Genomic DNA, 13,363 nt, shown 5'->3' with positions numbered 1-13,363 from the left:
TGAACGATGGGGATGGAGATGCTCCTTCAGGTATACTGGGCCATGGCCATTTAGGGCTTGAAGGGTCAGCACTGACACTTTGAATTGTGCTCAGAAACGTACTGGGAGCCAGTGTAGGTCTTTCAAGACCGGTGTTATATGGTCTCGGCGGCAGCTCCCAGTCACCTGTCTAGTTGCTGCATTCTGGATTAGTTGTAGTTTCTGGGTCATCTTCAAAGGTAGCCCCACATAGAGAGCATTGCAGTAGTCCAAGCGGGAGATAACTAGAGCATGTACCACTCTGATGAGACAGTCTGCGGGCAGATAGGGTCTCAGCCTGCATACGAGATGGAGCTGGTAGACAGCTGCCCTGGACATAGAATTGACCTGCTTCTCCATGGACAGCTGGAGTCCAAAATGACCCCCAGGCTGCACATCTTCAGGGGCACAGTTACCCCATTTAGGACCAGAGAGTCCTCCATACCCACCCGCCGCTTGTTCCCCCAAAACAGTACTTCTGTCTTGTCAGGATTCAGCCTCAAACAAGTTGTGCAGCAGTGAGAAGAAGAACATGGGGACATAGGAAGTTGCCTTATAGTGAGCCAGGCCACTGATCATTCGAGGTGAATATTATCTACATAGACTACAGTGGCTCTCCACAACTTTAGACATTCCCAGCCCTTCTTGGAGATGCTGGGATTTAACCTGGTCCTTCCTACATGCAAAGCTTTTTCAAAAAGTAGGTCTCTAGTCCCTTTGATTTCGGTAAGAAAAGGAAAACAGTTGAAGATTTCTAACCAGTTGCTTAGCTGCAATCAGTTAATGCTATATTAGTAACACAGATCCAGCAAACTTCTACTCATAGCTGACCTGCTGAAATGAATGGATTCCACCATTTAATCAATTTAAATTAAAAACCCCCCAATTTAAATAAAACAAAATCTGTTTTTCTTTTTTTTTAAAAAAAAAAAAATCATTGATTTTTATCCACCCTGATTTAAGGCAGACTATGATGGATGAATTGTCCCCCTTCCTGGAGCTACTGGCTTCAGGCTCTTCTGCAAAAGTTACCAAAATCTTTCCCAAACGTAGGAGTGGTTTATGTGTTGGTGGGACCCGAAGCAGACAAGATGTCTCAAGACTGAGTGGAAGCAAAGATAAATTGATAGGACATTGATTTGCTTAAAAACGACACGTGCTAATTTATATGTACAGATGCAAATGTAGAAATGATTACATTTTGCTATAGTGGGAAGACTATAGTCAGGTGTTCTGTGCATGTGCTCAGTCTGCTCCCCTGGTTCTAACTGCAGGGAAGAGAGTTGTGCCTCCTTGGCAGAACACACGCCTTGCATGTAAAGGGTTCCAGGTTTGATCCCTGGTATCTCCAGGTAAGGCTTGGAAAAGACACCCGCCTGAAACCCCAGAGAGTGTCAAAAATATAAACCAGTCTGGCTCTGCATAAGTGACACGTTCAATTCAGTTCACATTTAAAACTGGATCAATCTAGTTCACGGTTCCCAAAACAACATTCAAACCGAAGCACAGACGTCGTTTGAAATTTGCACTTCCCTGAATTTTGCAGTGTAGTTCTCCAGCCAACTTATGTGTAGAAAACCTAGCATACTAAAGTGTGTGTAAAAATGCATGCAATAGTCGAAATAACATTTTAAAATGTGCTATATTAAGGACGATTGCTTTGTGACACTGTATATGCTAGGCAAAATTGCATACAAAAATTTTCCGGTGTGTTTTCGTGACAACTTTAAAAAATAAAAATGAGCAGAATGATGTAGAAATGTGGGGGTAAATAAGCTACCGTGTGAAACCCAAATTAGCATGTTTAGCCACTTTTTTTATAAGGCAGCTTCCCAAATTCCTGCATTCCTAACGTGCCTTGGTAGATAGAGGGTTTGGCTCTAGGGATTTAAAGATGGGACTGGGATGATCACAGTCACTTGTGACCCTTGCAGAACTAGAAATTAAGTGGCTTAGGGGAACACCTTGTACTCTACATTTATATGATGCCCTATTTATTATGCTGCTACTGTAGCATTCAGCGAAACCCTAAGAGATGTCATACAGCTCTGTGTAATTCAGCAGTCTGTTATTAGCCTAGGAAATGAAGAGTCTGGAGGTGTCTATGATTCAACACTGTTTGCATGTTGCAATGGAAAGCATTTTGAGGAAGTCATCTATTCCCCTGCTGTGTGTCGACCCCAAGAAATAGATTCCTTAGAGTAGGAGATTCAGCAGATACAAAAGGAAACACATCTTCACACAACACATAGATAAATGATGAAATTTGTTACTGTAAGATAGGGTGATGGCCTCCAACTGAGCTTTAAATGTGGGGGTGAGACAAATTGATTGAGGATAAGCCTACCAATGACTACTTGTCATGGTGGTTGTTTATTGCCTTCAGGACCAGAGGCTTCCTGCTTCTGATTCTGAATATTGCTGGGGAAAAGCAATAGGGGAGGTGTAATGTTGTCATCAAGGAACACGGGTGGCACTGTGAGTTAAACCACAGAGCCTAGGACTTGCCGATCAGTAGGTCGGCGGTTTGAATCCCCACGATGGGATGAGCTCCCGTTGCTCAGTCCCTGCTTCTGCCAACCTAGCAGTTTGAAAGCACGTCAAAATGCAAGTAGATAAATAGGTACCGCTCTGACGGGAATGTAAACAGCGTTTCCGTGTGCTGCTCTGGTTCGCCAGAAGCGGCTTAGTCATGCTGGCCACATGACCCGGAAGCTGTACACCGGCTCCCTCGGCCAGTAAAGCGAGATGAGCGCTGCAACCCCAGAGTCGGCCACGACTGGACCTAATGGTCAGGGGTCCCTTTACCTTTAACGCCACCTGAGGCCTGTTGTCAGCTCCTGTTTCTGGGCTTCCCAGAAGTGATTGACCACGGTGGGAGCCTCTATAGCAGCAGCAGGAGCCACCCAGTGAGGACTTCCTAGACTTGGTGGCACTAACATTTAGCTGCTTCAACAGCCAGCAGATTCAGCTACAAAATGGCATTTGTTGGAACATTGAGTACAAGGCAGGGGGGACAGGACTTATGTACACCTTGTACTGACGTAACAACATTTGTATCTGAAGAAGTGTGCATGCACATGAAAGCTTATATCAAGAACAAACTTAGTTGGTCTCTAAGGTGCTACTGGACTTTTTTTTATTTTTTAGTATATTTCAATATTTGCATCACTGTCTGTTTAATTGTGTTTTAAATGTATTGTAAGACATCTCTAGAACTTCAGTTCGTAGGTGGGGGTATAAATATTCATTAATACATTAATGAAATATAGAAAACATTCTGGATTAGTTGTAGTTTTGATCTATTTTAAAACCATTGAAAAATAAACAAAAAGAGAGAAAATTGTCTGGGCCATATGATGTCAGGGTGTGACCTGCCCATGCCTGTGGGTCCTGTTTATAGTTCGGGGTCAGAGACATAAAACCACTTTGGCACAGAGGTTAAAACATCATGCTAGATCTCAGACTCAAATCCTTGATCACCATTTCCCAGTTAGCTTCCCTCACAATGCTGTTGCAAGGATAACGTTAGGGGGAAGGTTGAAAGAAGAAGTTTGGACACAATCTCTTTAAAAAGAGGTTTGGACACTAAAGCTGAAAAAAAAAGAGTTCTGTGCATCCTTCTGGTGTCTGTGGATAAATGAAGGTCCAGAAGTTGCAAAGTCTAATTATACAGGCTTCTATTCAATTGATCCCCTGCCAGAATCCTGACAATAATACCGATAAAACAATCATAGTGATTCAATTGTGGGCAGGAAAAAAGCCTACACTTGTGTTACTGTGTGTAAGAATGGCAGAAATCTAATCTTTTAGAACAGGAAACATTTTTCCTATGCAGCTAGGCAACACTCTGTGCATAGAATACATTCCTCCACCACTCAGCCAAAAAGGCAGCTTCGGATCAATTAAATCTTTAGGACAGATTGAAGCCAGCAAGACGCTTTTCTTTAAAAGGCATAGTTCTATTTTAGCACCGTGAGAGCTCTAGGAACAGCACTGGAGGTGTGTTGTGGGGGGGGGGGGAGAGTGCCATTTCATAGACAATGCTCAGGTGTATGCAATATATATTCAGCAATGAATATCACATGCGTGCGAGTTAGCATGGCTGGCTGTCAGCAACTCAACTCTGGCAGGTAACCAATTATCCCATTATGGTGTTTTAGCTTCTTTGGCAGAATTGCTTCTGTACCCTCTCTCCCAGATGAGGCGTAATGTGAGTCACAATTTGGGGCGATGAGCCTTTCTAGATGACTACAAAAAGAAAGGGGGGGGGGAGAGAGAAAGAGGCTAGGTTTTTCATTTCTAAAACGCTTTTCTTGTGCAACTCCTCCGATCCAGTGGCAGTAGGGCTGGTGTTATATAATCTGATTCCTGAGAATGGAGACAAGGGGAGGCTGGGCTAGGCTGTTCCATATGTCCCACTGTTTCACAGGTGAAAACAGGGAAACAGTTATAAATACAACACGTCACAGCACCCAATGCTTATATTGTGGATCGCTACTTACTCAAGGCATATGTTCACGCATACATCAGTATGCATTGCTAAAGCTTTTCCTTTTGCTTGTTCTACTTGGTCCTGGCTGTCAGTGGTTACTAGCCATGAGCTAAAAGGTAAAAGGGGACGTAGGTCTAAACCACTGAGCGTCTTGGGCTTGCCGATCAGAAGCTTGGTGGTTCGAATCCCCACCACGTGGTGAGCTCCCATTGTTGTGTCCCAGCTACTGCCAACTTAGCAGTTCAAAAGCACACCAGTGCAAGCAGATAAATAGGTACTGCTGTGGCGGGAAGGTAAACAGTGTTTCCGTGCGCTCTGGTTTCCATCAAGGTGTTCCGGTGCGCCAGAAGTGGTTTAGTCACACTGACCACATGACCCGGAAAGCTGCCTGTGGACAAACGCCGGCTCCCTCGACCTGAAAGCAAAAAGAGTGCCACAACCCCAGAGTCGCCTTTGACTGGACTGAACCGTCTAGGGGTCCTTTACCTTTACCTTTACTAAACATGATGTTTATTTTCTTCCGTAGGCAGTATCATACCCTCCAACATTTCTCCGATGCAAATAGGGACGACCTACTTTTCTCCTCCTCCTCCTCCTCCTCCTCCTCCTCCTCCTCCTCCTCCTCCTCTTCTTCTTCTTCTTCTTCTTCTTCTTCTTCTTCTTCTTCTTCTTCTTCTTCTTCTTCTTCTTCTTCTTCCACTCTGGGCAGCTTCCAACGTATATAAAAACATAATAAAACATTAACCAAAGCTTCCCTATACAGGGCTGCCTTCAGATGTCTTCTAAAGGTTGTACAATTACTTATCTCCTTGGCTTAGGAGTTGCATAACTCCAACATTTCTCCAACGAAAATAGATACCTCCTACTATACCCTCCAACATTCCTCAGATGAAAATAGGGACCTCCCAAGGAAAAGCGGGACATTCTGGGATCAAATCAGAAACCGGGACGTCTTCTGTGAATCCGGGACTGTCCCTGGAACATAGGGATGCCTGGAGGATCTGTGGCATGCCTCTGAATATCAGTTGATGGGAACCGCAGCTGGAGAGAGGGTTGCTGCATTCAAGTCCAGCTTGTGGGCTTCCCAGAGGCATCTAGTTGGCCACTCTGAGAAAAGGATGCTGAACTAGATGGGCAGCTACCCTGATCCAGCAGGGTAGCTCATCTTCTGTCTGCATCTAGTCTGCAATAGTAACCTGCCATCCAGGAAGGAGTCTGGTGTTCTGGTTGGGCAGTCCCTTAACACATCATCAAAAAGAAGGTGCAGATTTGCATGAAATTTGCATAGGTACAGATGCAATGTTAGAAATCTCAGTGATAATTTAAATTATATCAATCAAACAATCAATCAATCAAATCTTTATTACAGTCATAGACCAGCATAAGTAGGGTGGGGTACAATCATTTAAAATTTGTAAACCGTGTTGGAAAGCTAAGAAGTATTAAAACAGAAGGTATATACAGTCATACCTCGGGTTACAGCCGCTTCAGGTTGCGTTTTCTTCGGGTTACGGACCGCCAAACCTGGAAGTACCAGAAAGGGTTACTTCTGGGTTTCAGCAGTTGCGCATGCGCAGAAGTGCTAAATCACACTATGCGCATGCGCAGAAGTGCCAAATCGCAACCCGCGTGTGTGCAGATGTGCAGGCGCAGGTTGTGAATGCTGTGGATTGCGAATGTGCATCCCGCACGGATCACGTTCGCAACCCAAGCTTCCACTATATAAAAGACTACAAGAAGCTGAAAGAATCTAAAGGAAGGGTTAGGAGCATTAAACAGATGTGGAAGAGCATAAAGGGTTAGTATATAAAAAACTGTAGCTATCAATTTAGAGAGCACTCTGATATGAGTGTTCATTAAATCTAGTTTGTGGCACAGGTCATCACCCGACGAATTTTGAACGCGGCTGTGCAGAATCTGGCAACATTGTAGGTTGTAGCAGGGTTGGTACAGTATATGAAAGCAGCAGGGAGGTATAGAATTGTCCGGTGCACCCTGGGTACTTATGGAGTAGTGGGGAGGTGAGGCTAATACAAATGTCTCTATAGTATAGGCACTGGAGAAGCACATGCTCTATTGCTTCTATTTGTCCAGAGTCACAGGGGCATTGTCTCTCCGAGTAAACCATTGACCTTCAATGACAGCCGAGCGGAGGGCGTGACATCATGCCAGGGTAAAGGCCCTCCGATGCTTAAGGGACTTCAACTTTAGTTAGATAAGCCATGGGGGAGGCAGAGTACCTGGTGGATTCACTGGTGATAAAAGTTGGGGTGCTGGCTAGATCCAATTGGTGCTCTGTGTCAGCTACACGTTTAATGAGTGCTTTGGCCTGATCATATCCTGAGTAGAAGACCTGGAGAGAATTTAAATTATATCTCACCTTAGTGAGGAAGACTGTGGCCAGGGGACTGTGGCCAGGGGACCTGCCGTCTGGCCTGAACAATCCAGGTGTGGATGAGCAGCTCAAAGTCTGCACCCTGCTCTCCCTTTTTATTATATCTTGATCTTTAAACTAGACTTGGACCACAGAACCATTCAAATAAGGAATGCATTCTCATAGAGAACTGTTCTCCTTGGTGACATGTCCTGGGATGAAGTCCTGTACGCTAGAATAACATAATGTCTTATGAGATACGAACCATTCATAGGAACACAGTAAACTGCTTTCTTTCCTTTCCTTTCCTGCTTTTCACCTCAATCTTGGCTGCCTCTTTTGTTTTGAAAGGAGAGAAAAAATACAATCTCACACTTGTCTGACAAAACCACAACAAAGCCTAGTCATTTCCGACAAACCTATAGCTATTTGCAGTCTGAAGTTATGGTGGGTTGAAGTCAGCACCAAGCTGTAATTAAAGTTAGCACAAACAGCCCTTGACGAGAACTTCAGGGATAAATGAACATTAGTTCATTCCTGGGTTGGTAGCTTTGTTTGTTTTGCTTTGAATAATATGACAAGAAGCAGCCATGGTCCAGAATGACATCAAAGCCATATCTTGGAAAGCTGTCAGCTCATGCTGGTTCCTAAGACCAAGGAGCAGGTTTTCGTCTATGTTTGGATACAATTGAATGACATTTTGAATCAAGATGGTGGTCTGAACTTTTATTTTTATTTTTTAATTTTGTAATTGTTCCCTCCCCCACAGTTTTATCATTTTAACATAACAATTTCAAACATTAAAGTACAAGGGTCTTTGAACCTTTGGACCTCCTTCCTTCCCTCCATCAGTTCCATGTTTAAGATTGAATTTGCTGCATCTTTTACCATTATCCATCTGTTAAATAACCATAATAATCATAAATAATTCCTTATTACAACTGTCCTTACATCCCTGCCAAATATTTTAACTGTTTACAGTGGTCTTTTAAATAAATTACAAATTTACTCCAGTCTTTAGAAAATACTTGATCTTCCTGGTTACGGATCTTTCCCGTCAATTTTGCCATCTCTGCATATTCCATCAGTTTCATCTGCCATTCTTCTTTTGTTGGTACTTCTCCTTCGTCCCTGACAAGAATATGCCTGATGGTGTGAGGACCTCCTGTGTTTATTTTCCTTCCTTCCCTCTTTCGCAGGAAGGGGCTTGCACCAAGCTGGATGAAGACATCATGGATATTCCCTTGGATGACCCCAGTGCCAACGCGGCTGCCGCCAAGATCCAGGCCAGTTTCCGTGGCCATATGACTAGGAAGAAGATCAAAGGGGGAGAGCGCAAAAGCAAGGACCCCGAGTGCACGAGCAGCACTCGTGCGGGGGACCTACGCAATGGAGATTAAGTGGTAAGGATCCGAATGCCCCAGCCCAGCTTACTGGTTTGTTTTATTGAGAGCCATTCTTTTGCATGTACCTAGTTTAATTTAGGGATGTGGGTGGCGCTGTAGGTTAAACCACAGAGCCTAGGGCTTGCCGATCAGAAGGTCGATGGTTCGAATCACCGTGACGGGTGAGCTCCCATTGCTTGGTCCCTGCTCCTGCCAACCTAGCAGTTCGAAAGCACGTCAAAGTGCAAATAGATAAATAGGTACCGCTGCTCTGGTTTGCCAGAAGTGGCTTAGTCATGCTGGCCACATGACCTGGAAGCTGTCTGTGGACAAATGCTGACTTCTTGGCCCATAGAGTGAGATGAGCACCGCAGCCCCAGAGTCAGTCACAACTGGACGTAATGGTCAGGGGTCCCTTTACCTTTACCTTTTGGTTTAATTTACTTTCCTACTAAGAGTCTTGTGGTACCTGAAAGATGAAACAATTTATTGTGGCATAAGCTACTGTGGTCTAGAGCAAGAATGAGGGACCTGTGGGCCTCCAGATGTTGTTAGACAAATCATTATCCCTGGACATTGGCTAGGCTGGCTGGTGCTGATGGGAGTTGTAGTCCAACAGCACCTGGAAGGCCACAGGTTCCCCATCCCTGCAGTAATCTCTGCCCTTATTTTCTTAACAAAGAGTCAGGGAGCCTGTGACCTTCCAGATATCAATGAATCCCAGCTCCCATTATCCTTGACCATTGTCTATGACCAAGCCATCATGGTCAATGGTAGGAATTGAAGTGTAGGTGGGTTCCCACAAGGCAAGACACAGTGATAACAGCAAGAACTTTTATTGAACTACATAACTGGGAAACAGAGGACAAGCAACTGCTTATATACATTTCTGAAGGCCTGGGCCACTCCCACTCCCAACATGATTGACTGTCTAAATTTCCAAACTGCGAATCACAACTCAGAGTTCAAGGGCCAATGACAGAGGCCCAAATCCTGAAATGTTCTGTGATTAGACAACATGTATCGAATCAGAACACAGGAGCTCAGAATCCTTAGTCCAGACTCAAGCTCAGGCAAACACAGACCACTGAATACATAACAGGAATGATGGGAGTTGGGGTCTAGCAACATGTAAAGGGCCACAGTTTCCACAACTCTGGTTTAAATGGAAGATTCAGTGAGTTTCCTGCTGTAACTGTGGCATTGTCTGTCCAAAAATTCATGATATGTTATGTCCTTTTACTAACTCCCAGGGTGTCAAAGATGCCAAATTCCAAGGGGAATGAACAAAAGCTTCCTATTATTTCAGAGGCAATTTTAAAAAGTGCACATCCTATACATTTCCCATTGATTTCAGCGAAAGATTCAGACAGTCTTCCAGGGGTCTCATATCATCTTGGGTACTTTTCATTCCAATGACATGGAATTTGCAGTCATTCTATTATTCCCTCTGGACATCAGACCTGCCAATTTTCAGATGGATTGGACAAAGGTTTCCCATTTAATAGGCAATTAAACAAGGAGCAACAGACTCACTCTAACTGCAGTCAAAACTCAATAGAACTTACCAGCAATCTGTCAATTTCATGGCTCTCTCTTCTCTTTCCCCAAGACATTTTTTAAATGAATATTTATTAGCATTTTCAAAAACCATACAAAAACAAAAATAGACAAAAAATAACAAAAATACAAAAATCCAAAACTTAAAAACAATTAAAAATACATAAAATTTCAATTACTTATTTTCTTTTAACTTGTTTCTCAGACCTCCTCACACCTCCCCTTCTTGTATTCCAATTTAAATTATCAGCTCAGCAAGTCCTTAACTTATTTCTCCACTTTAACTTAATAATTTATTCTAACATGTTGTTATTTTACTTTTCTTCTTTCTTCCATTTCCTCAGTTTATTTTGCAAACCTTATTTTCATTTAATTTAGACCATTTTAAAAACCAATTTTGACTTATCCAAACTTCAACATCAATACTTATACCTCATTATTCATTCTTAAATATTTTTCCTAAAGTCGACCAAATTTTCGCTTCCACGACTTTCCCAATTTCCGTACAAATAGCAGAACCAAATAAAAACAGAACAAATTATAATTATATACCCTTTGGATTCCCAGGCTCCACCCACCCTTTTCCCAGTTTCAGTCCCCAACAAATATCCATCAGTCTCAATATACTGTTTAGCCTGGAGATCTCACATCCGAGGCTCTTAATTCTCTCTCAGTTCCTCTCTGCTGGTCTTTTTGATTGTCCTTAATGTTAAACCCCAAATCTCGGAGAGGCTCCGGCCCAACAGGATCCATGTTTTTTCCAGCAGACCTCCATATTTAAAATTAAAGCCTATGGGGTACTCCAAATCTTGTCTCATACTCCTTTCAAGTCCAAATGTCCCCAGAGCTCCAACTTCCACCTTAATCAAATTTATAATCCTTCGGTCTTCAGATCTCCACATAAGGAGATCTCTCAGTTCTCCACTCTCCAATTCAGGCCAGACTTTCCACACCAGATTTTTATTTTCCTTTATTGCCATCATGTCAGGCCTCAAGGTGCAACTCTCCTTTAACATCTGCAGAATTGCAGCTCCTCCTTCCTTTTCTTCAGGGACAACATATGTCTCCTTCTCCACATTATCAAAACTCTCAAGTTTCTCTATTTGTCCAATTGAGTAGGCTTCATGTTTCAAATCCTTATCAGATTCAACAATGTTATTTACTGTTAAGTCCAGAGTTGTAACATTTGTAGCCAAAACATCGATTTGGCCTTGTAACTTTCCCAAGAGAACAAAAACTCTGTCCAATTCAGCCTGGATTTTCCCTCCTCCAGCCATTCCTGTAATGTCACTAAACCCCTCTAGGGGGGGGGGTTAGTTCCTTAATATTCCTTTCAGCTCAAGTCCAAAAGTCAAGTTATTTTGTATCAGCCCTTCCTTATTTTCAACAAATTGTAACAAATATAACCAGCAGAAGCAACAAAAGCAGGGTTCTCTTTTTCTGTCTTGACAGCTAACTTGACAGCTGTCAAACTCTTCAGTATTTCATCAACAGGCTCTCTCACGGAACACTCCCGGGTCCGGGGGGGTGAAACTTCAGCTCCCAAAATTAATCTTTTATCCTCCAGTAAGAATTCTTGTAATGTCAAACCGTGAAGTTAAAGTCTTTTACAAAAAAGAAAGAAAAAAAAATCTCTCAACCTTAGCTAGCAGGTCCTTTGCTTTAAGTTATTTACAAAGGGGGGGGGCGGACTTCCTGTTTAGCCCTTCCCCGCTCATTCCTAATTCAGCAAATTTTTCCTTTAAAGTTCCAATTTCCGTACTACTGACGGGTTGTTGCTTTAGAATCCAATTGTTCAAAGGAAAAAGTCAGCGCTCTCCGACAATGGCTTGTGGCTTCACTCCGCAGAAGAAGCAGTACTCTCAGCACCGCGCCGCACCCCGTCCCCATTCCGAAGCCTTTAAAAAAGGCTCCTTCGCAGATTGGGGGGGCGCAAATGGTGCCCGCCAAGTCACCCACTCACAGGCTTCCGCGCCTGTGATTTTTAAGGGTCCCCGCATCGCTGCAGCGGCAAGACCCGATCCTGCAGAGCCGATTCCCTCCGGAGCTCGGAGGGAATCTGCCATTGATCGATGGCGCTAACCCGGAAGTCCTCCTTTCCCCGAGACATTTTGGTGCACAGATAAGTAATGCAAACAATTGAGCCTTCCCCATCCTGGAGCCCTTCAGATGTTATGGACTACCACTCCCAGCAGCCCCAGCAGCATGGCAGTGCTGACTGGGGCTGATGGGTTTTGTAGTCTAAAACATCTGGAGGACTCTAATACAAGCTCATTCCAAGTGCATGCAAAAAGAAAACAAATAGAATTTCATTTCCAGGCATGTTCTTTTCCATTTTTCGTTCATTTTGAACATTCATTTCTGCAATGTATCCAAAGGACAAAACAAACAGGCTTTGAAAAGCCTTGTTGCAATCACTGCATTGTAACCAATACTCTCATTGTATCATTTTAATGGCCAAGATAACCATTCATTATTCTACGCAGCAATTTTGCAGTAATTATGATGAATACGCCCACTATGCCTGCCCTGTAGAGAACAAAAATTCATGCTTTCTATTTCTGTTTATGGTCTCCAGAACCGATCGCTGCCCTTTCCCCATTTTCCCACTTAAGCACATATAGTTGTACCTTGGTTCTCAAACTTAATTCATTCCAGAAGTCCATTCCAAAATCAAAGCGTTCCAAAACCAAGGCACGCTTTCCCATAAAAAGTAATGCAAAATGGATTAATCAATTCCAGACTTTTAAAAACAACCCCTAAAACAGCAATTTAACATGAATTTTGTTGTCTAACAAGACCATTGATCCATAAAATGAAAGCAATATTCAATGCACTATACTCTAAAATAAATAAGACAATATTGTAGATGATACAAATTAAAATTATTATTATTATTTTCTTACCTGCACTGATGATAGTCATCAGGTTGTGGGGCTTTTATCCATTTACGCAGTCACACAACCAATCAATTATTAGCTGAACTGGGTTCCACACAGTCATAAAAACAAATTAACCGAAAAAGCCTCAAAAACAAAAATGCAAAATAAATAGCAAAAACAAAAGTGCCAAACGTAATCCGTTCCGGAAGTCCGGTTGACTTCCAAAATGTTCGAAAACCAAGGCTCAGCTTCTAATTGGTGCAGGCGCCCCGGAAACACTAGCCGACAGCTGCATCGGACGTTTGGCTTCTGAAAAATGTTCGAAAAATGGAACACTTACTTCCAGGTTTTTCGCATTTGGGAACCAAGGCGTTTGAGAACCAAGGTACCACTGTATTGTTGAAACTGAAGGCAAAGTTGGTTTGATGAGAGCCAGTGTGGTGTAGTGGTTAAGAGCGGTAGTCTCGTAATCTGGGGAACCGGGTTCGCGTCTCCGCTCCTCCACATTCAGCTGTGAGGGAGGAAGGGAAAGGAGAATGTTAGCCGCTTTGAGACTCCTGAAGGGGAGTGAAAGGCGGGATATCAAATCCAAACTCCTCCTCCTCCTCCTCCTCCTCCTCCTCCTCCTCCTCTTCTTCTTCTTCTTCAT

The 13,363-nt window shown here is 43.2% G+C and overlaps 1 protein-coding gene across 1 annotated transcript in view; it reads left to right on the top strand.

The window, feature by feature from the left end:
- Window positions 1–13,363, top strand: part of NRGN (neurogranin) — a 61,622-nt gene that overhangs the window by 14,065 nt on the left and 34,194 nt on the right. Inside the window, exon 2 of the mRNA XM_083713877.1 lies at window positions 8,087–8,290. Within this exon, the coding sequence (XP_083570003.1) occupies window positions 8,087–8,287 (201 nt within the window). The 3' untranslated portion in view covers window positions 8,288–8,290. The remainder of the gene's footprint in view (window positions 1–8,086; window positions 8,291–13,363) is intronic.

The sequence above is a fragment of the Podarcis gaigeae genome (genome assembly GCF_964106915.1).
Source record: "Podarcis gaigeae genome assembly, chromosome: 15".
Taxonomy (NCBI): Eukaryota; Metazoa; Chordata; class Lepidosauria; order Squamata; family Lacertidae; genus Podarcis; species Podarcis gaigeae.
The sequence above is the reverse complement of the archived record's forward strand: the minus strand, read 5'-3'. Positions and strand labels throughout refer to the sequence as shown.